The sequence below is a fragment of the Rhyacophila brunnea genome, unplaced genomic scaffold (genome assembly GCF_057557595.1).
Source record: "Rhyacophila brunnea isolate RB1 unplaced genomic scaffold, BYU_Rbru_1.0 scaffold_22, whole genome shotgun sequence".
NCBI lineage: Eukaryota > Metazoa > Arthropoda > Insecta > Trichoptera > Rhyacophilidae > Rhyacophila > Rhyacophila brunnea.
Window position 1 is genome coordinate 8,752,743 of NW_028232882.1, and position 23,256 is coordinate 8,775,998.

General features: G+C 32.5%; 1 protein-coding gene across 2 annotated transcripts in view; it reads right to left on the reverse strand.

Annotated features, from left to right (window-relative positions):
* Positions 1-5,156: 5,156 nt before the first annotated feature.
* The window catches only part of Atg18a (Autophagy-related 18a), a 76,957-nt gene continuing 58,857 nt past the window's right edge, over positions 5,157-23,256 (reverse strand). The window contains exons 4-9 of one of the 2 annotated variants that reach the window (XM_085949332.1): positions 17,857-18,051; positions 16,577-16,851; positions 14,938-15,108; positions 14,650-14,828; positions 10,794-10,853; positions 5,157-6,319 (exon numbers count right to left, since the gene is read on the reverse strand). In XM_085949332.1, coding sequence (XP_085805458.1) covers positions 6,210-6,319; positions 10,794-10,853; positions 14,650-14,828; positions 14,938-15,108; positions 16,577-16,851; positions 17,857-18,051 — 990 coding nt within the window. In that variant the 3' untranslated portion in view covers positions 5,157-6,209. The remainder of the gene's footprint in view (positions 6,320-10,793; positions 10,854-14,649; positions 14,829-14,937; positions 15,109-16,576; positions 16,852-17,856; positions 18,052-23,256) is intronic. The other variant, XM_085949333.1, reaches the window with a different exon arrangement.

Here is a 23,256-nt window from a genome sequence, read left to right on the forward strand (position 1 = left end):
AGTTGATGCTAAAACTGTAATGAAGAAAAATAAGAAACAAATACATCCTTCCTATTGAAATAACTTTGTAAAAAAACCTTGCTGGTGTAGGTATTTAAGTAATATTTTTTTTATTTAAGTTGAGTTTCTTATTTCAACAGTCTTTCATTCATATTTTTTTTACTTCAATTAGAACACATAAGACAACATTAAGTAGTTCCACGACTCGCCACTAGGGAATTTGAGCATTACCAATATGTATGCCCTCTTTTCTCTAAGACAGCTAAGAGGTGGGTCCCAAGATTGGAAATTTTTGTTAAATGAGTCGGAGCCCAGTCAACTTTGGGAACCACTGACTGTTAGGTGTAAAGTTATTGTAACATCAACATGGTTGAAAACACATTTTGCCATTATTTAATTTCAATTTATTTAAAAAGATTAGAGCCCCTATAATCTACATTAAGGTTTTATCCGAATTCAGGAGTATATTAACAACCACCACCTCAATACCCAATATTTAAATTTTACTTTCCTATGTTTACAATAATCAAAAGTGAAACGTTTTATCTGTTTTCATTCATGTATTCATTGTCATTTTAACTGTTTTTTTGACATGTAATTTTCATAACATTGTTTTTTAGAGATGTCATATAGAGGAAAAATATTCTTGAATTAGCACTACACAAAAAGTATCAAGAATCTGGGGGATCTTTAGATAATTTTACAGCTTCTGGTTCTGATACAAAGCTCCTTAAGATTTTTAATGAAGCTCCTCCAACGGATAATAGCGATGTTGGAGATATTATTTTAACTCCCGTAGATGGTCATAGAAATTTAAATGAATTCACAAATTCAAATACCTTTGAATTTCTAGACTATATTACATTGCTACCCCCTGACGACGGACTTACTCATATTTTAAATGGAACGTTCCGTTCAGGTGAACAACATAATATTATACACATAATAATGATGCTTCTACGGTCATCAATGAAAAATGTATCTGTGTCTTCAGATATTATATAACAAGCTGAGTTGTAGGAACCTTCGGTTAAAACTCTTATAGGGTTGCAAAAAATGCTTCAAAAAAGAGTGCAAGTTCTGAAATTGACAATGGATCTCCAAAGTGTACTTTTGTGCCCCAAAACAGATGCTTCTGCCATATATTACAAGCAAAAACTCCAGGTTCATAACTTCTTCATATATGAATTAAATAATAAAGTGTCATTGTACGTATGGCATGAAGCGAATGGGGGTGTATCAAGTATGCATTATGGATTACTTAGAAAATCTACCCCTAGCTAGCTATAAAGAAGTGGTACTTATATCTGATGGATGTAATTACCAGAATCGCAATAAGGTGTTAGCCAGTGCTCTTATCGATACGGCTAAGAAAAAATCGATAACAATATTTATCAACATATTTTGGAAAAAGGTCACACTCTATGATGGAGGCCGACAGTGTTCATGCGACGCTGGAACATTATTTCAAACCACCAATAAATTCACCATCGGATTACATAGCACGGATGAGATTAGCACGACAGAAGCAACAATATAAGGTGAAAGTACTAAATTTTGATTTTTTTTTCACAATATCATCAGTTACAAACAAACCTCACATCACTCAGGCCAGGCAAGAGAGCCGGAGACCCTACTGTCGATGATATTCGTCAATTAAAATATTTACCGAATGGTGATATCAACTATTGTTTGAGCTATTCATGTGAATGGCTGGCTATCTCTTTTGCAACGAAGAAAATCAGGCAATAATATTGTCTAAAAATGTATATCGAGGATATACCTACCCATTTTTGCATCCAAATATCGTCACCTTCAAGAGCTGAAAAACGATAGGTATTGAAAAGGATCATCACATTCCATGATAATTTGCTGTTTACGTCAAATTCACAGGAACTAATTAAAATATCATAGCAAAATATTATAAAAATAATTTTGATTGTCATGTTAGTATGTTCTTTATTTGATTCATTTTATTTTCTATAAACTTGATTATAAAATACTATGTATAATATTTTTTCATGGATGTTTGCATTTTTTTTTTAAATTGATTATGAAAATTTGTTCACAACAAATACCTGTTATGTAATCAAAAAGATGCTGACAATATCTGTCATGTGCTAATAAAGAGAATAATCAAGGTTTATTGTTTATTTCCTTCCTTTTTAATGTTTCTTTTATTATTCAATCAATGTAAAATTATTAATGTCATCAAATTGTATGGTCAACTGACTTGAAACATTTACCTATTTTTTAAAACAGTTTTTTTTGTCTCCTGAACAATTTGGTTCTGTACTCATAGCAGGTATTGTAGAATCAACGACGATGTGTACTTGCCAGACCCAGGATTCGAACCTGGAACCCACGGCGTGATAGTCCCAACGCTTAAGCTGAGGTACTGTATATATTCATCTACAAATATGAAATATTCTGACAAGGTGAGAGAACATTAATCAAACATTTCCTAGGGGAATAGAAAACGTTAGGAACCCCTTTTGTTTTAGATACCATAATATGACAATATTACCTTTTGAACACGCAGACTAGCAGGTGGCATCTGAAGCAATGAGAGAAACTTACTTTTTGTTTAAAAACATGTTCCCAAAACTGCAGGATTGATGAAGAAACTCTCAGTACTTTCGAGAGAAACAAAGCGCAGCTGCGCCGCGTACCTAATAAAAGACATGTTGCCATTTTATGAAAAAGTTTATTTAATTTTTTTTCAACACATGAGCTGTAAATGATAATCAAAATAATAAACTTCAATTTAACAATAAAATTTATACACAATATTCTTTTTGGCAAAGTAAAACGGAAAAAAAATCCAGATTCCAATATACAAATTTAGAAACAAAATAAATTTTGTAATACTCATTGTACGTCTTCTTAGAAACAATAATTGCAATACATATTGCAATTGACCTCGAATTCAAAACTAATACAAGGATTGTCAGCGGATGACACAAAATAAATAAGATGTAAGTAATAATTATATACATTGATTGCATGGTAAAATGAATCATAAATAGCATTGGATCGTGTTAACAATTATCGCCGTAAGATCGTATGGAAAATCAACTAAACTGTACAATTTTAATTTTTTTATAAAATGTTTTAATGAAAATATGTGGATTACACCATTCACTTGGTCCGTTCTGAATCTGTTTATAATAATTATAAAATACTTAAAACTTTCAAATATTTTATTTTATTCATATAATTTGGCAAAATGAACAAAGCAATAATAATTTTACTATTCAATTGTTAACATTCTCCAAGCGAAATATGACAGGTCTATTTTTAATTCTTTCTCGATTAAAATATAAGATCTTTGTTATTAACTCACTACGATTGACAAAATATTATACATATTAATCTAATTCACATTTATCATTATATTGAATACTATTGTTTATTGCGGAGATGAGATGTGAGTTTAAAAATGATACTGTTTCTTGTATGTCGATCGAATTATGTCCAGACACGCAAGGATATCTAAGAATAAGGCTTATATTTAAATTCTCAATGAAAATCATCATCAGGTAATGAATTTATTTTAATATCAAGGATATATTCAGTATTATTTCTTCAACAATGGACAGCAAACAATTTTGCAATACTCGTTAATCGTAAATCAAGGCATCTAGATGTATGTCTATTTACAGCTCCTAATCACTTCAAGTTTTATTCAATTTTTTTTGGCGCATGCAGACAGCTATATATTACGAAGAAGTCAACATCTATATCATCTAAGAGGAGAGACCGCTTTAAGCTCTGTGAAAATTACCCATAACAAGATGTTTCCGACGCGGTCTGACGATTTGCTGCATTTCAGTCTTTGGATTTGAAATTCTTATCAGCGCTATAAGCAAGATTCGATAATACGCGCTTCCGGAAACATGAAACATCGTCCGATAAACACAAACCCATAGAATACTTACGCGTAACCGTGAACAAACAGTTCACGCTTTTGTCTATCGTTATTTTTACGATCCGACATTCTTAATCAATGAAACCATTATATTATGTAATTCTGTTTAGATAAAAGACTGGTCTTATTATACCGTGTATCAACACACGGTAGTTGTAAATATCAGTTTCGGACGATCCTTTTACGTGATTAATAAACAAGCATCACAAATCCCGTGCTGATATCCGCCATAAATTCGGGATTTAGCGAGAGACCGAGCCCTAACGGAAAAATATTTTACAAAAGAAATTTAAGTAGGGGTGTGTAATTATTAAATGACATGAAACAAATATAATTTGAGTAAGAAACATAAAGCATGGCTCGTTGAATTAATCTCGTAGCCGTGGGGGAAAGGGTGTGGGGGTGTTTAACGACATCTAATATAATAGCTAAATTTATTTACTTTAAATTGATATTCTAACATATTATGTACACTTCTTTTATATTTTTATGATAGCTTTGTCATAAGTCTTTGAAAACATGTGTTTTTCTTTTAATATTACAATAATAATAGTTATTTATGTCTTTAAAACATTTACTCTCTTCCGCACACTTGATACATCCACACTATACTTTATTATGACAGATAAACATTAAAATTGTACAATATTAAAATAAATTTAACTAAATCCACTCTTCTAAAACACTTCGAAGATTCCACATATTATGAGGAGATATTAAGATTATTATAATTAATAATATAATATTTGAGAATGACAATTATTGTTATCATCTTTTTTTTTTATATAATAATATATTATAACAAGTCAAATATGTTTTTAAAAAACGCATTTTTATAGACTTGATAAAAAAAATGCATGATGTTATACCATACCGCAATGCTTTGAATTATGTAAATTATTATTTTTCACCATATTATTATATATTTTATAATATAATGTTTTCCTTCAAATTAATAATATTATAAATAAATGATTAACAAAATAAGGTAACTTAACACCTTGTAATGCTTTTAAAAACTTTATCCATATTAATTAAATAAAAAAAAATGTTTTATGAATAATATACTAAAATATAATATATTTTTTTTTATATTTTTTCAGTGACAAAAAAATGAATATAATAATAAAATTAATAATGAAAATATTAGTAATGTAATATAATGGGAACTAAAACCTACATTAAATAATATTCAATAATATTTTGTCAGTATTTTTTTTTTTTTGAATAATTGAATAAAAGAAAATAAAACCTCTTAAATAAAAAAAAAATACATAGTAAGTATCTTGAATCAGCATAGAGATATTAGAAGAAGAAAAAGTTGGATATTGATGTAATAATTTACATAGCGCACTCGCATTGACGTCGGTTGAAGCACGTCATGTTCCTTCGAGAGTTTTTTTTCTTTTCACACTGACGCAGTCACAACGGCGAGCCCCAAAACAGACTTTAGCAAAGTGGTAGGTTTATTAACAAGACAGCAGGATCGATCGAATGCCTTCACAACCACTGTAAGACTAATAATTGAAAATGAATTGTATCAATATTATTAAGAAATATATGTGTAAACTTAACTTGTGAAGATAAATAATGTGACGCTTAAAAAAATTAATAAGTAACTTGGGAATGTTTGATTCTCTAGATTAAAAAAAAAACAGGACATACGAGTTGTATGACTTTACACAATATATTATATCATATTTAAATTAACAATTGATTATAATTATTAATGGGTAGCACAGATGTTGTATGTCAAAGATAATATGTTTTGAGAAAATCCAATTGATTGAAAATCAAAATGACTAAGACATACCATGATTATTAAGTATCTCAAATGTCTCACTTGGGCATACGATATCTGTGCACCAACTAGCCCATCGATACGCAGCCTACAAATAAATTTGACAACAGAATTTATTGAGTAAATAATATGTCACATTCATTTTAGTTGTGCATTCTATTCGACAAAAATCTAATTTGGTTATGGACACTTTCATCGAGTATTCCTTGAGTTCTAATATAAAATGATAATAATATTGTATAACAAGTTATAAATAATCTTTGTTTTAATGAAAAAATAAGACCTCCATATATTATTTAATCAATAATTTGAATAGTATCTAGTTGATATTATCTCTCAGTGTATGAAATAAGTATTTTGCTATAGTCCGTTTTGGGTATAATTAATCTGTCAACACGATATCGCGTTGTAGTATTGTGAAGATGGTGATGCTGGGATGCCATTGTCTCGGGAGTGTGGTGCGTTGCCGAGCCGCGTTCACTCGGAGCCCTGCGTGACAGGGGGGAACTCCTTATCGTCGTCGAACTTGAATCCGCCGCGCGGCGGTGACTCGGCCGCCGACGCCATCTCGTGGAATTTCTCCGAATCTGCCGGCCGCAACGAGATAGGTCGCCAACCATTTTGTTTTTTTATGCAAAGGAAACGTGTGATAGTAAATTTATTATATTTGCAGCAGGGTTGCGCATGGGCACCACTCCCGTCCTAATGTCACTGGGTATTATTAAAAAATAGTAAAGCTAAGTGATTACTATACTCTTACTAATGGATGAACTAATTCAAAAGACAACATGCTTTCATACTTTGCAAGTTTCGTTTTATCAACTATAAAGTTTCCTAGTACATATTAATTTTGGAAAAGAGAATCATATGAATCTCCTCAATATAAGCCGACTCGTTACTGCTCAGCCATCGTGGGCGATATTTTTTTCGGCATGTATTATATACTCGGGTAATATTTTTTGTGATCAAACACAAAATAAGTATATTATAATTTTCGTTTCTAAGCAGAGCATATGGGAGAGTGGAGCTTATATTAACAGCCCCTTTTTAAAATCTGGAAGGGTTGTTAGCCATTCACTCAGCCAATTGGATTACACCCGAACAAACACGCATGGAAAAAAACAACCTACATTTTTTGCCAGTCATGGGTCGACTTGGTGTTCTACCAGTCAATCATACAAAAAAAAAACAGTTTCAGTCAGAAACTTAAAAGAAATATATGTACAAATTTGATCCAATTTAAAAAGACCTATTATTAAAACTCTTAAACTCCGAGTATTTTATTTTCTCTATGGGTGTGTGATTTGATTTTAATACTTAAAAAAGACATCTCTAGTTTAATTTTGCATATATGCACATCCAGAATTATATTGTAAGATACCAAATACGTATAAATTATAATAACCAGTGACATTACGACAGAAATTAATCATAATATATTATACTTTTATTAAAAAGGTGAGAATTCTTGTCAAAATTATGAAATAGTTGCTAATTTATTATGTTTATAATTAAATTTAACGGAAGAAAATCATTTTCATGGTTTTGACAAGATTTCAGCGTTTACTTTTAAAATCATCAATTAATTCTAATAATCGTTCATACTGAGAAAGATATCAAAATGAAACATCTTCCGCGAGTATGTATTGCCCCTTTCTTACAAACTACGAAATGATACCACGTAAAAAATAAATAAATTAATATTGTTTATAAAATCACTACTGAAGAGAAGTAAAAATCATTTGAATATTATTGTTGTATAGAATAAAATAAACAGGATATTATAAAAGCAAATACAAAAAAAAGATGGGTAAGGTGAGAGGGAATCGGTTGTCGTGTCGGGAACAGTTAAAAAATGATAATGGATAATGAACATTGTAATTTTTTTTAAATCTATAAGTCTCCAAAACTAACAAAATTCAACATTTAAATAATTATAATATGCACTGAAAAATCTTACAATTAATACAACACAAAAACAAAACATAAAATCATAACATGATGTGCCTATCTTTAAAAAATGCCACCTGATAAATAAATCAAAATATTTTATAATAAAATAAATTAAGCAATTATTATTAAAAGACAGTATTTTTATTTTACGTAAATATGTACTGACTGACGGTTTCGGCAGCTTTTTATCGAGAAATAAAATGAATGTCATTATTATTAAAATTTATTTTTATACATACTGCTAATTCGACTTTTAAATTCTTACACATATAAATAAAATGCTCTATTTAAATAATATACAAGTCACCAAATTGATGATACTACATTAATATTATTATTATCAAAATTAACCAAAAAGAAAAAAGTACTATTTTCTCACGGCATGCACTCTACTTGACTTCTCATGGTGTCGGTGATTCACGGCCACTTAACACAAAGACTGATATGATTTTAAATAATTCACTGTATAAAAATTATTACATTGAAATGGATGTAAAAAAAAAATCGTTATTTAAATCTAAAACATTCTCTTTGGATTGTCTAATTCGGTCAAATAAATTCGCTACAAGGAAAACATAAAACGGTGGAATACCGCTTTATTTCCTCGATCGGTGAGTTTAATGCACAAAATATGTCTAATGTTCAGTTTAATGTAATACTTTAATTGCCTTCAGTCCAACCATAATAGACAACACGATATACAATTTATTTTTTGTTACATAACTATTTTCAAAATAGAAACCAAGATGTATACATAATCATATAAAAACAGTGTTTAAATTTAGAACTGTGTTTCACAAGCGATTGTCAATCAGTGATCACAATGGCACAATAGTGTGAAGTTTGATTTTGGGGGAGAATGAAAAAGGTAATTTTTTAAATTCGAATTACTGACTTGAGCACCCAAACCAAAGGTATATTGTAATAGAGATTCAAACACACAATAGTTTTAAAAAAAAAACTACGTGAATTTGAGCCAACACCAGCATTTCAACACATGATACATACAACAGGAGAGCATTCTTGCCTCCTTACAATAAACTATTTTAATAAAAATGCGTAGTATTCTTCTAATTGAACTTAATGTCAATTGTCATAACATATTTTTTTTAATATATCGCACCCTCACAACTAAACCGCCACAAGTCCAAATTCACGTGTTTTTAGTTAATTACTACGTTCATTGTCTATCGTTCATAGTATATGTACCGAAAATTTCATATCTCTAAGTCATCAAATTCAAGTCAAAACTTCATTCAATATCTAAACATATTTCAAAAACACAGTACAAAAATGCAAAAGGTAAAAACTTCAAAGCTGATTTTCTCTGTTTGACGTTTTTTGGATTGTGACAGTGTACTTGCGAGGGTGCGATATAAATGATCAAGTCTTTTCGCAAAAATTGACAATAATCAAGCATTGTCTTCAATGTGCTGTGAATAGTAATTGGTTGAAAATCGCTGTGTTGCCGACTAGAGACAAACGCACTAAAAACGCACTAAAAAAAAAGCACTGAATTGCGAGTTACGATGATAGTGCTAGTTATTGATTATTTCCGAATGCAACGCAGTAACCTTTTCGCAGAAAATGAAGATTTTTGATTGTATACTTCGTTCAAATCAATTAACGTATTCTACAAACAGTTTACCATATTGCACTCAAAGTAAAAGTAATAACTAGCATTACAACCGAAATATACAGTTCCGTGTAACGGTCTGTCTATAGGCCTTGGTTTCAATATAGTTATAGTTCACAAAATCATGTAAATAATTTTACAAGTGAATTAAAAAAAAACTGAAGGCAATTTCAAAGTACAGGCGCAATCGTCCGTTTTGTTGTTTGCTTTCTGGTAATAGATGTCTCTGTTACATACATAATATCTGAATGTAAAAATAATCCTATTGTGTATTCCACATTGTCCTTTGAACAAAATCTAATTGTAAATACTGAAAGCAAAAAAAACCTCTTACACTCAATATTTACAACAAAGAAGATTTTTTCCCAAGTATGTAAGTAACCAACGCAATGCTTTTTTAAATTTACATCAAAGAAGATTTTTTTCCAAATACGTAAGCAACCAACGCAATGTTTTTTAAAATGTTTAAACCTAAAGGCATCAAATTAGACACAATTTATTTATCAAAGAAAGAGTTATCACATGATTTTATTACTTACATACACATTTACTACGTACAAATTACACTCATAATAGAGAAGAAAATATGAGACAAATATGTATTATGTTTTTTGTTTCGAGGTAAAAACAGTCAACTGAGAACAAGACAAATAGTTTAATTTCGTCAAATGACCTGAACAGGTATCTCAAAATAAGTCTCACTGACGTACCAATCAACTGAGTGGGATTAGAACACACACCTTTAACTTTCTGGCTGAGTGCTTTATAACGACTAAGCTTCTGACCCAAATAATTTTTAATACCTACACTATCTGAGGTGTGTGAAATTGAAATAAAAAGAATCCTACATTTTCAAATTGTGCAAATTATACAGCCTAGAATAAAAAAGTTGTATTGAAAACCTTATATTTATATTTCGTCACCTTACTAATAAGACCTCGTAAGTCCGATATCATGGAAAAATGAAGTTTGTTCGACAAAATTTAAACAAAACATTTTAAATCATATCAAAACCTCAGTTCTCTAGACTAGTATGCTGTCCATCTATCGACAAATTTTAAAAACTCGTAGGTCACGTGGTTTCAAACATGGAATTAAAACCTCGTATTTCACAACCAGTGTTAGCAGATTTATCGATTAGAGAGGTGTATAAAATATTATTTTATTACATTTTTTCTTTCCCCTCAATATTGTTCTCAAACAGACTTGCGAGGTTTTAATAAGTAAGGTGACGATATATATATTTTCTTACGGAGACATTTAGTACCAGGTAATAATACAACATATCCAACGATTGCCGTTACATAAACTGAAATTATCCATTCTTTCGCGTAGCTCTGACAAAGAGAGTAGTGTCGCGGGGCGTGTCTAGATGGCGATACAAGAATGAAACTGTCGAAGGGTAGCGGGTTTTGTATTTTGTCTTTTTATTAATTTATTTTTGCTTGTGGTTTGAAAATACTGACCAGTACCTGACATTTGATCGGGGTTGCGACCTCTCAGCGCACCGGCGTAACTGTTGCCTCCTTCAACTTAAACACACAAAAACTTTACTACACAAGGCCTCTGTGGCGGGGTGAAGACAATCATACTCAATCAGACAGAGACAATAGAGATCGGACCGTCTCCAGCCGCCGGGAATGCGTCCGCCTTTCGCTGAAAACTCTCCACCGACCGGATTCTAAAGGACTGACATTAAATAATATCTATTATTCCATTCGCCGGTGTCGTCCCCTTGATATGATTTTACACTGCGAATAGCTGAAGTCTCCTGTCAAATTTGAGCTGTAGAATTCATATTACATATAAAAAAACATGAGGAAATCAATATTGACAATTAAAAAGATAGCTACATAAAACATAATAAGAAAAATTATGATTTTTTATTTACACTGATTTTTACAATGATTTAGAGTGACGCTATTTATTAAAACATTATTATAAGCTTACCAGTGCTATAAATAATATTATTATAAAAAAAGAAACTACAACAGTAATGTAAGAAAGATTTAAGAGCAGTGTTTAAAAACAAAAAGAGATGACATGTGACATTTTGAAATAAACATATTACTCATTAAAAAGAGGTTTTTGTCACAAAATGATTCTTAAGACTGCCTCGTGAAAAATTGATTATTTTCTGAAATCCTTTGCTATTATGATGAAACACTATGGTTTGTTAATTTTACGAGTGATAAGCCGAAAAAAAAAACCTTAGTTTGACAAAGAAAAATATTTTAAAAACAATTTACAGGATTTTAAAAATGAACTGGATTCTGGGGAAGATGGAAAAATACGGTAACACAAGTATCAGGAATCGGTTTAGGGAAACAAAACAGGAAAGGTAAGGACATCGTTGAGTTTTGAATATAATATAATACGTAATATAAATTTCTGGGAATATGAAAAAATACGAAATATCATTGTTAATTCGGTATGTTAAAGATACATATTATTATTTACCATAAACCATGGTGTAAAAGTGATTACGTCAGACAACTTATAATTAATTATTAATAATTGTACGGCAAAATATACATCGCAAGGAGAGCAGTTATGATAAAACTCTGATTGCATTAGAGAGATCGCCGCGTATTTATTGTAGAGGCAATAATACTTAACAAATAAACCTTATAATAATTTAAAAAATATAAGCGAAAACAATTCGAATTATTGTAAAACTGGCGTCGCTTGGATTACAGCGACAGTTTAAATTAAATAACAATTATTGTTCGGGAAACAGTGCATGCCGAATATTAATAAAAAGCACCAAGCTGTTACAAAACAACAAACGATAAATATATAATAAATTAATTGAAACGTGTAATAGACAGATTGATATTTAAAATAAATAAATGAAAAGATATTACGAAGGATTAAATCAATTGAGAAATATATTACAGGAAAATGTATGTACTACAAAATGAAGTAGGCGATTATTAAAAGAAACTGATCAATATAACCCGACTAAAAATTAGCTATAATGAAATCAAATAATACATAATGTGTAATGAAACCTAGATAAAAAATAAAAATGTGTGAATAATAGTTGTTTTTTATAATATATTGATGAAAAGGCTTGTGATAACTTTTGTGAAGTCAAAGTGGGTTCTACAATGTGTTGAAAGCTCTTTCAGTTAATTTATTGAAACATGATTAAGAATAAAAAACAAATAAAAGATTTAATACAAAAGTTGACAAAGAATTGCCAAAATTCACATTGAAATCACCAAATTAATTATAGAGAAAATTCCATCATCTAAATATTTGTAAATTCTGATAGAACTTATTATATTTAATTAGACTTTGTCATAAATTTGTTTTCCATTTACAGTTAAAAAAGTAACCTGTGGTGCAGTTTACTTTAGTGTTATTTATTATTTAAAAAGATGTGCTTGCAGAAAATTCCATCATCTAAATATTTGTAAATTCTGATAGAACTTATTATAATATTTAATAAGACTTTGTCATAAATTTGTTTTCCATTTACAGTTAAAAAAGTAACCTGTGGAGCAGTTTACTTTAGTGTTATTTATTATTTAAAAAGATGTGCTTGCAGAAAATTCCATCATCTAAATATTTGTAAATTCTGATAGAACTTATTATATTTAATTAGACTTTGTCATAAATTTGTTTTCCATTTACAGTTAAAAAAGTAACCTGTGGTGCAGTTTACTTTAGTGTTATTTATTATTTAAAAAGATGTGCTTGCAGAAAATTTCATCATCTAAATATTTGTAAATTCTGATAGAACTTATTATATTTAATTAGACTTTGTCATAAATTTGTTTTCCATTTACAGTTAAAAAAAGTAGCCTGTGGTGCAGTTTACTTCAGTGTTATTTATTATTTAAAAAGATGTGCTTGCAGAATATGCACATACTAAGTACATAGGCGTTTTAAAGATTACAGTTATTCCGCTGTCGCCATCGTCGGAATATGTTGTGTCAATATTAGTACAGTACTCTCTCAGTAATCCGCTGCTCGATTATCTGACAACTATTATAATATGTCATTATTTGCAGTAGTTAAAAGCACAAAATCAAGCTCTATAATTCGCCGGTATTCGTATACTAGGAACCGGAAGACTCCGTTCCATTCAAAGAATTGATTCAGAAGGAGAAAACTAAGATCTAACGCGTCATGTTTAACAAGAATGAATAACAGAAAGTTCTGAACCGTATGCGCCACTTCTAGGTGAAGGCAAGCTCATAAATATATTGAGGCTTGGATTCTGAGGATGAAGACAATACTAATCGGAAGATGCACTCGCTGGGATTGACATTACCATTAAACGAGCAGAGAACACATTCATCTTGTTGTATATTGTATAACTACTTATGAGATGACATAATCTTCTAACAATATTCAGGAAAAAAACAAACACTGAACAACATTTGCCCAGTGAACCAGTTACTGGTTGTGTTAAGTTAATATAGTTAATAAACTTACTTTATAAATATGTACCTATAATGTAATACATACTTGATTTTGATTATTATAAATAAAACTGTAAGTTGCTAGTACAAATTTCTCAATGAAAACTATTTTTCGCGAAATTCCAGTTTTAATTTTCACCATATCATGAATGTATGCACTATAATCCGCCGCTTTCACTAATTGGACACTTGTCTTGTTTTTGGGGTGGCGGATTACTAAGAGAGTAGTTACTGTAGTTTGACACAAACGGCTAATATCGAGACAATACGTCATCATGATTGTGCCAGTAGAGGATCTGAAATACCAATAACAAGAAACTCCAAAAACACATTATGAGCTCTATGCCCCTTACATCTCCGCTCGAACACATTTACAGTCATGCGCCACTTAGCGGAAAATAAGTTCATACGATTTTAATTTAAGTAAGAATCATAAAAACACTCTGATTTTACAACCTTCGCTACTTAATAATTTGTGGAAAAATATAAAATTAAGAGTTTAAAGATTTCTTCACACAGATAATAATTAATTGTAAGTGTCAAAACTTTTATATTATGACACTAGATCATCATCTGCAAATAATAATTATAGATACTTTTATTTTGTAGTACAGAAGTAGATACATCTGTACCTACCGAATCAGCTGCACAATTTATTCAGTTAAATATAAATCAGATATGGTCACACTTTTCAACACAATTTTATTATTGTTGATGACAAATAACAACCGATTCCAACAAGTACCCTCAATCGACAGTATCAATTTTATTATAACTTCGCAATAATTATCCAAAGCCTTAACGGACAAACCCAAAATACAATATACCATTAAATAATGAATTAAAGTCGCTATTTGTAGAGTTCTGTAATATAGTGATGCTGTGGTCTTACCTCCTCCAGTGGCGATATTTAGGGGCGTTGCGGGTTGGATGGGGATCGCCGTGACCCCCGTGCCCGCAATGAGGTGCTGCTTGATGAGGGTGCAGTTTCCTCCTTCCACCGCGTCCAGGCTGTATATGTACAGGATTCCTTCTGCCGATGCTACCAGCAGACGTAGCATCTTGGAAATGCTACCGAATATCAATCAACATAAAAAAAATTACAATAACAATATTTGTCGGATATATCATGACATCTACTTCAGCAAGGATTGTGCAAGACAATAATATGGGAACTAACGTTGTAATGGCGCAGACATTCTTAACACCCGATACGGGTAAATGAACACTGGCGAAGGCCCTCCCTTGGCTGAAGACATCAGTCACTTGAGCAGGAAGATAGTTGGCGCCCACCGATACCGCCTTCGAAAGGTAGCACATCCAACCGCCCTCGTCGGAAGACTGCCGAGGCCTGGAAACAATATGATACAAAATTAAAGACACTCCGTTGCTAATTTAGTCATCCTTTTTCTTCACTGTTTAACACAGTCAGTGCTCAAAACACGCCTGGTGTGTGGCCATTAGGTACATACACATTCACTGCTGACCAGTTAATTACCACTTTTAATTATCATGATAATTGCTACACACCAGGCGTGTCTTGAGCACTGACCGAGTTGTGGTAATTAACTGGTCAACAGTGAACGAGTTAATTGGCATTCAGTTTGAAAAAACTAATCTGGCACATAGAATAAAAGTTAGCATTTTTCGACACTAGCAACAGCTTTAGATTTCTCACAAAAACGCTAGAATATTATACCAGATTTGCTTAAAATCAAAATCCTGATTATGTTAAATTATAAATTAAATTAGCAGCTTTTTAGGACAGTGACCTTAATCAATGAAAGTACAGTACATTTTTTTTACTTAATAAATAGTTTTTAAAAAACAACAAATTCATTGTCAATCTTTGTACCCATGACAATGTCTAACATATTAAAAAACATTTATGTTCGAAAAATTTAGCATTTGTCATGGCACTGCACTTTCTAACGATAGTTGCAAAAATTATAAAAAAATAATATCCTGTACCTTCAGTGGCGCATTAAACTATTGTTTTTGTTATCATGTAAAATATACTTATGCGATTTTTTGTGTTCACCTAAATATTCTAAATAATGGTTTTTCACATATTCTGGGATAATTTTGGGAATAATTATAATATTTATGGAATTGATTGAATGAATCAAAAATTATGTTGAGATGCTTATGGACTATTAATTGTTCTACAAATGAATCTGCAATGCAAAATGACTTGCAGCCAATGACATTAATATGGACGAAGCATCTGGAAAAAAAATGACACTCACTTTTTCGTCGGGTCTGCCGAATGGCATAATTCATATTTTAATATCAATATCGTTCGATCAAATGAACATTGACACTAGAAACACTGTTCTACAATACAAGCCTACAAGCTATTACAATAAAGGTGATGTTGCTATAAATTCCTGATGCGTGATATTGCGAAATTTTGTCATGTGATGTCTACCTATGCTCTATGACAACATCTTCTTGGCTATGTGTTAAAACTGTGAACTAACATGCTCCTCCCATTTTTAACCGCACTTTCATTATAAACTAACAATCTCCTCCCATTTAGTCGATAACATCGCCTTCCTTCACATAGCCAAGAAGATGTTGTCGTACAATACATGTGCGAATGTCGCTACACGCGAATTTACTTACTAGCTACTGTACTGAGTGCGTTGTCCATTAATAATGTCATTGCTTGTAGCTGATTTAATCATTTGTTTCAGTAATGTTGTTATTAGCTTTGATCGAGAAATATTTTATGAAAATATTTCCATGCATTCGTTTGCAATGTTTTTGCCTCTACCGTATGTTTTGCTGAAGAATATTGCGAAAGATATAGTTACATTTCCTTGGCGGGCTCGACGAGCTTGAAGACGTGCACGGTCTCGGTGTTGCTGCTGCAGCAGACGTAGTTAGAGCACATCGAGAAGACAAGGCTGCTGATGGAGACGCAGCGCTTCACGCCCCGCCGGAACTCGTACAGCCGAAGCCCTTCCTTGACAGAGAACACCCGGATGACGGTACCCTTCTCGCTGGCCGTGGCCACCCTCGTGCCCGCACTGTTGAACGCCAGCGCCGCCAGCGGTGAGTCGTGCGCTGGGATCATCGTCTTGGCGTGCTGGAATCACACATCCAAAACATTATAGACAATCTATCAGCCCCAACATTTGATAAGATCTGAAGCTTTATAGTGGGAAAATATGCAACTAATAATCCCAATTACTTACAAGGTTATCAGGAACACACATATCAACACTAGTAACAATGATAGAGCTCGTATTCTCATAAATTAGAAAAGATTGATAGGCAAATAAAGAACGATCTCTGCTAAATTTTCAAATACAATATGAAAACATACTGTCCAAGAGAAAGTCACGTGGATAAAGCTACATATAGTATCCAAACGGCCTCAAGTGAAGAGAGGTCTCGAAAGTTTCTTCTGAACCTTCTCCAACATAAGGCTGTAATTCAACTGTTGTGAGGCCCAAACAATCGACCCACACTCGAGAGCATACATGAAACTAATGAATTATAAAGAAGTTCAAATACTATAGTATCTGAAGTAAACAAGACAAATCCTAACCAACCAGTCTCGATTAAAACGGCTACTAAATGTCAGTACGGACCATTTGCCTTCTTAGCCTTGGGGCGTTATACACTATATAGCCTGGCTGAGCTTGGATTCCAGCTGAGTTGCCCTTTACCAATGGCGAAGAGTGGAGGTAGGCTGTTTATGTCTTACATAAATAGTGCACACTAAACTTTGTCAGAGATACTTATTTGTTTTTACAAATCGAATCGAAATAGGTTTATTAAAACCATCTGAAATTTGTATTCTTAGTTCAATGAAAACAAATTAATATGACTGACAAAGTGTAGTGTTCTTTATTTATGTCAAATCTCCATAACCTACTTCCACCCTTCGCCACTGACCTATTAATGAAATCGGCCATTCCATCTGCCAATATGGCAATTGCCAGTTGTTGATTTTGACATTTTTATTGTCTTGTCCAAGTGATAATAATATACAATCTCTACAAAACTTTTAAATATGTTTTATTGTATTACTAAATGGATTTTGTTATATTCCTTGGTCAAGTAGGAAAACGCATGGCGGTATTACCAGGTGTATGGCGTCGAAAATCTGCACCTCCCCGATGGAGCTGGAGCCGGGGTAGGCGAGGAAGCAGTTGTCGGTGTGGGCGGAGAGGGAGCACAGGCCCAGGGGGTTGGGGGGTGTATCGCGGATCGTGTGCAGCACCTTCATATCCCGGATGTTGTGGATGTACAGGCTCTCTTCCAGGCATACTATTAACCTCTGCAACACAAAACGAACGCATGTTAATAAACCAATCTGATAAATCAACATCTCCATTTGACATCAAATAAAAACATTTGAATTAAAAAATTATAAGTATAGGAACCTATTCAATAATGTCCTGTGAGATTTGCAGGTCATCCGTTTTATGTGGGCAACAAATCAATGTAGCGGATATTACAACATTATTGGGAGTAGATTTCACGGATATGACATTCTTTATCTATTGTATAAAAAAACGTCTGTACGATCATAAGAGTACGAGATTATTCTACTTAATAAAGACATTTTACTGTAAAAAAAAAACATCATACACTTGTAGGACTATTAAATTAGTGACACCAGACAGGACTCGAACCTGTATCCATTGGATTTCGGCCAATGGTGCCAGTAGCATGACTACTAGTTAATTTTGTCGTAACTAGGTAGGACACAGATGACTCAATAGGTAAAGCACATTGGCTGGTCCTGTCTGGTGTCATATTTCTAATAGATATGTTTCTGGGGTGTTTTGAAATTACGTATGCTGTAGGTATACCTAGTAGTTTTGGCAGTTGCAATAAACCTCAGAAGTTTGACACAAATGAATCTCAAATGTGAAATGACTTTCAGCTATCCAATTTTACAAAAACGAAATGGGGTTTTCTTTAACATCTTTTCATGAAAGAGTTGTAATTAATTGAAATAAGCGACATTCATGCACAGCTGAGATACTTTTTGAATGTGTCATTTAAAATATGGCTTCAAACCATAATAATATGACCATGTCCTAACATGTAGGTATGGATTTGAATCACTATTATTAATACCTACAACATCTTTTTTTTGTAAGGTATAGTTTATCTTGTCTATTGAAACATTGGGAATGTTGTCTTCCCACAACATTAATAAAATATGTCGGTTTGGAAAAACCAAGAATTAAAATTATACATAAAAGTTATGTATAAATCCGTTATTATATTACGAAGAAACCTGACTGATTCTACGAAAAATCGGCAATGCATAAAAAAATAAGATTTGAAAAACAATGGCGGAATAGTAAGAGATTCCCGCTCGAAATTTTCAAGGCGATCAATAACAAGTGTGAACATCGTACGAATTATTCACAACAAAATATTATTAATTCTATATTCACATCAATACACTCATCGTAATATTTATGCAATTCAAGCGATCAATAAAAAAATCGATTTTTGTTTAGGTTAAGGCCAGGCTTCAGCCACGAGCTTCTTTACGAGCTGTTTGTTGACGAATTTATAATCTGCCTGTAAAGTCGCCCTTTGTAATCATCGAACATGTTAGCTTGTTCGATGATTACACTGGGCGACTTTACATGCAGATTCTTAATTCGCCAACAAACAGCTCGTAAAGAAGCTCAATGTAATTGACGTTTTAGTGCTAAGCTAGGTGTTATGCTTGTCTACTAAAAACACTACTGCCACATTACACGCTACGTGCTTAAGCGTCAATTACATTGAGCTTCTTTACGAGCTGTTTATTGGCGAATTTACAATCTGCCTGTAAAGTCGCCCAGTGTAATCATCAAACAAGCTAACAAGCAGGTTGTAAACACTCTGCCGAGAAAAGTTGAAAGCCAGTCAATTTTACACGCTACGTGCCGGCGTGTGGGCTTACTGCGTCTGCGCAGTAGCAACCTCCCGGTAAAAAAACGAACTACGTTCTGTCAAAATAGTCGCTGGCTTGTGGCTTCTCAGCGAATGGAAAGTTTTGTGTGTAATCATCAAATCGCAGTAGCTGAATCGCCCGCTTTTAAATTCGCCAACAAACAGCTCGCAAAGAAGCTCAATGTAATTGACGCTTTAGATACAAATTCAGTTGACATTTGGGAGCGCTCAAGTCAACAACGATGTCACTCTAAAAACTAACCATAAAGATACTTATCACAGAGAATTTAAGTTTAAAATTTCGAAAGTCTCAAATTCAAACTTGTTGGATGCATAATAAGTGTAAATTCATCTCTAGAAGTACTCTGGGAGAGTTTCAACTTCTCTACAAATAATTTCGGAAATACGATGAAAAGTTTTTTAGTTATTTGAGGATGAACCAGGAACCATTTGACTTATTGTTGGGAAAATTAAGAGACATTACAAAAGGATGATACGCATTTCAGATGTTCTATAACACCCGGGGAACAACTTTATATACTCTCTTTTATAAACTGCTCCTATTAAAACTTCCTCCATCTTGATCAAACTCTTTTGACTTTCAGTAGTCACTGTAACAAAAATATTATGCGCCATTTAATCGGATGCGGAATTTGAGAGCAGTAACATAAGAAATATAATCGTACTGAGGTGATCATTATAAATCTCAGCGGATGCGTTTACTTCTATCGAAAACAAAATGCCATCTCACGTTCTCTTTTCAATGGCAAACTTAATTGTGTTTGAATTTTATGGCATCCATTTCCAAACCTATAAAAAATATCCAAGGCAGTACGGTAAAGTATCTTATATACATTGGATTTAAATATTATATATTATATAGGTACCTACATATGTGGTACACTTAAATAATTAATAAGAAATCAACAGAAAATTAATATTATCTAAGAAGATAGTCTGTGTCTGTATTTTGACTCGTGATTTTTATAGCTAAAATCAAAATTAAAAACTAATCTAAATAATTAATAATGTGTCTGTGATGAAATGATGTCACGAGATAATAAATGCGGACAGTGCAGTGCAGTGGGCTACGCAACCCAGGAGATAAATAAACAAGGCGATGCCATATAATATTACTAATTTAATTTTCTGAACTGCGGAAACATTGCTAAAGACATATTATGGTGTCTTTACGGCGTAAACAATTTTAGGTGTTATTTAAATTTCAATAACATTGATTAGGTATTAAAAATGTCACTGTACCTACGTGTTATAATAATAATATGATAAAGAAAAGATAATTGTGTCATTTCTTCGCGCCATGCGTAAAATCCATCATCGGTGATAATTTTATTCCGGCGCGGCATTGAGAAAAAAACGTAAACAAAAATTAATTATTTATTTACCTATCTGACGAAAACATCTGCAAAAATGTAAACAATTACAGCGAACGAATGACGATCGGCAGACGCCCTCACGTGTGCGACAGAGATGGAGCATTCACATGAAGATACCCATACATTGGGCAGAAGGAGATGAAAATATTATCGCGAAAACGGGGATGCGCGGGCATGCATAGGTACGTGTATGCGATTCAGAGAATTTTATCATTTTTTTTTGGAAAACAATAATTTATTGAAAGGAAATGCGACATTCCAAAATATAGGTAAACAAAAACACCCATATTTTCTAGAACGGCGTAGTAGTTAGTTCGGTAAGTACCTACCTATTTAATCTATTGTAGAGAAAAATGTTGCGATTAAGCACAAATATAATATTATGGTGCATGTCGCCGACTATCACGTGACGTCACAGTAGCCGCTACGAGCTAAGTGTTTTTCTTGGTGTTTAAAATGTTATCAGACCGATGGTGCTCCCATCCCGTAGTACATTTTGATCCTTTAAACGAACATTGTCAGCTGGCAAAATCTGCCGAAATCACCAAAACAACAATGAGGTCACCTCACGTTGACCCGCACTGCAACGATAACAGCATGACGTTTTGAACGTTTTTATCATTTTATTCCTCAAGCCTACATTTTCGATTCAATCATGTCAAAATCACGTTTAGTGGTTGGCACTATGTAATTTCTATAAGAATATTGTCTGCATGTGGGGTTCTGTTCAAAATATTATCTATGGATATAATATCGCAAGTAATTTTAACGTATGCAAACGTAGAAACTCTTAAAATTAATTGAAATTAGCATGAATAATTAATAATAATTCAAAATACTAATGCATTATTAGAGTTGGCAGTCTATATTATAAATATAGAGAGGTGGTGATCGTTCAAAATATTCTGCAAAATGACGAAACCATAGACTAAATTTGTCGCAGACAGCGTGACAGTGACGTGACATGCATCTCAATTTGATCATAACTTAAGTATATACCTACCTAGTAGGCAGTGTTGTCAGCTTTACTGGCATTCACAAATATATACCATACGGCATACAGGATAAAAAAGGTAGATGGCAAAAAATTACTAGAAACCAGCATTTCAAAAAAGTCAACATTATTTTTACAAGAACAAAGATCGAAGAAGGATTTAATGTTTCACAACTAATAAAATGAATCATAAAATAAATAAGTAAACAATATTTTAGTCATCATTTTGTGATCATTAATTTTATGTAAGTAGGTATATAAGATACAAAATACCAGCATGTTGATTTTAAAGTACCTACCTATCTAAAATTGCCCAAAACATCTTAAGGAAAATACACGTTGCAAATTTAATTGAGAAAATATTATTGTACATTTTCTGACATCTCTTCCCATATGCGCCGGCTAGGTGGCAGCGAATTGCCTGCGCGGTATAGTTTGTGCAAACTACTTTTACAGTGCTTTTCGGTTTGCGCGAGCTACTTTTCCCGTTTTCCCGATGCCCGTGGTAAAGCATGAGCGTCTAGCCGGCGCTTTCATTTCACAATGTAGGTATTACAAATTGTTATTGGCAATTATAAGATTTGTTGCCCGACAGTCTGATACATATTAATATCAATGTCTATGTACATAATTCAAACAATGAAAATTTTGATTAAGTAGATACCTACATTCTTTTATGTATTCACGGAATTTGTTCTTTATCATCAACAATAAATAACAATAGATTTCTGTTAGTAGGCCAGCGTTTTTATCGTAGAATTAATATACAAAAAACGTAAATAAAGTTATTAGAGGTCAGTGTTTGTCCTTAAGCCCGAGTGTGAGATAAGCCGTAATTTGTATGAACTGATGAATTCTCCATTTTGAAAAATAAATAAGATAACACAAAAAATATTAATTGTAGCTTGTATAGCTAATTAACAATTAGTACCAATTAGGGTTATCAACAGAACAGTATAACGGGTTTTATATCACACCAAAAGGCAAGTCGATGTAAAATTAATAAGTGTCAAATGCAAAAATATTCCGACCATGTCCGATCCTAATAGGATCATATGGGCCTCCAGAGTAGAGGTTTGTATTAACAGATTTTGTTTTTTACGAGAAATGGATGTCAGCCACTTGCTCAACCTAATAGGTCCATACCCTGACTCACACACAAATTGAAAAACAATATGTGTACTTGCCA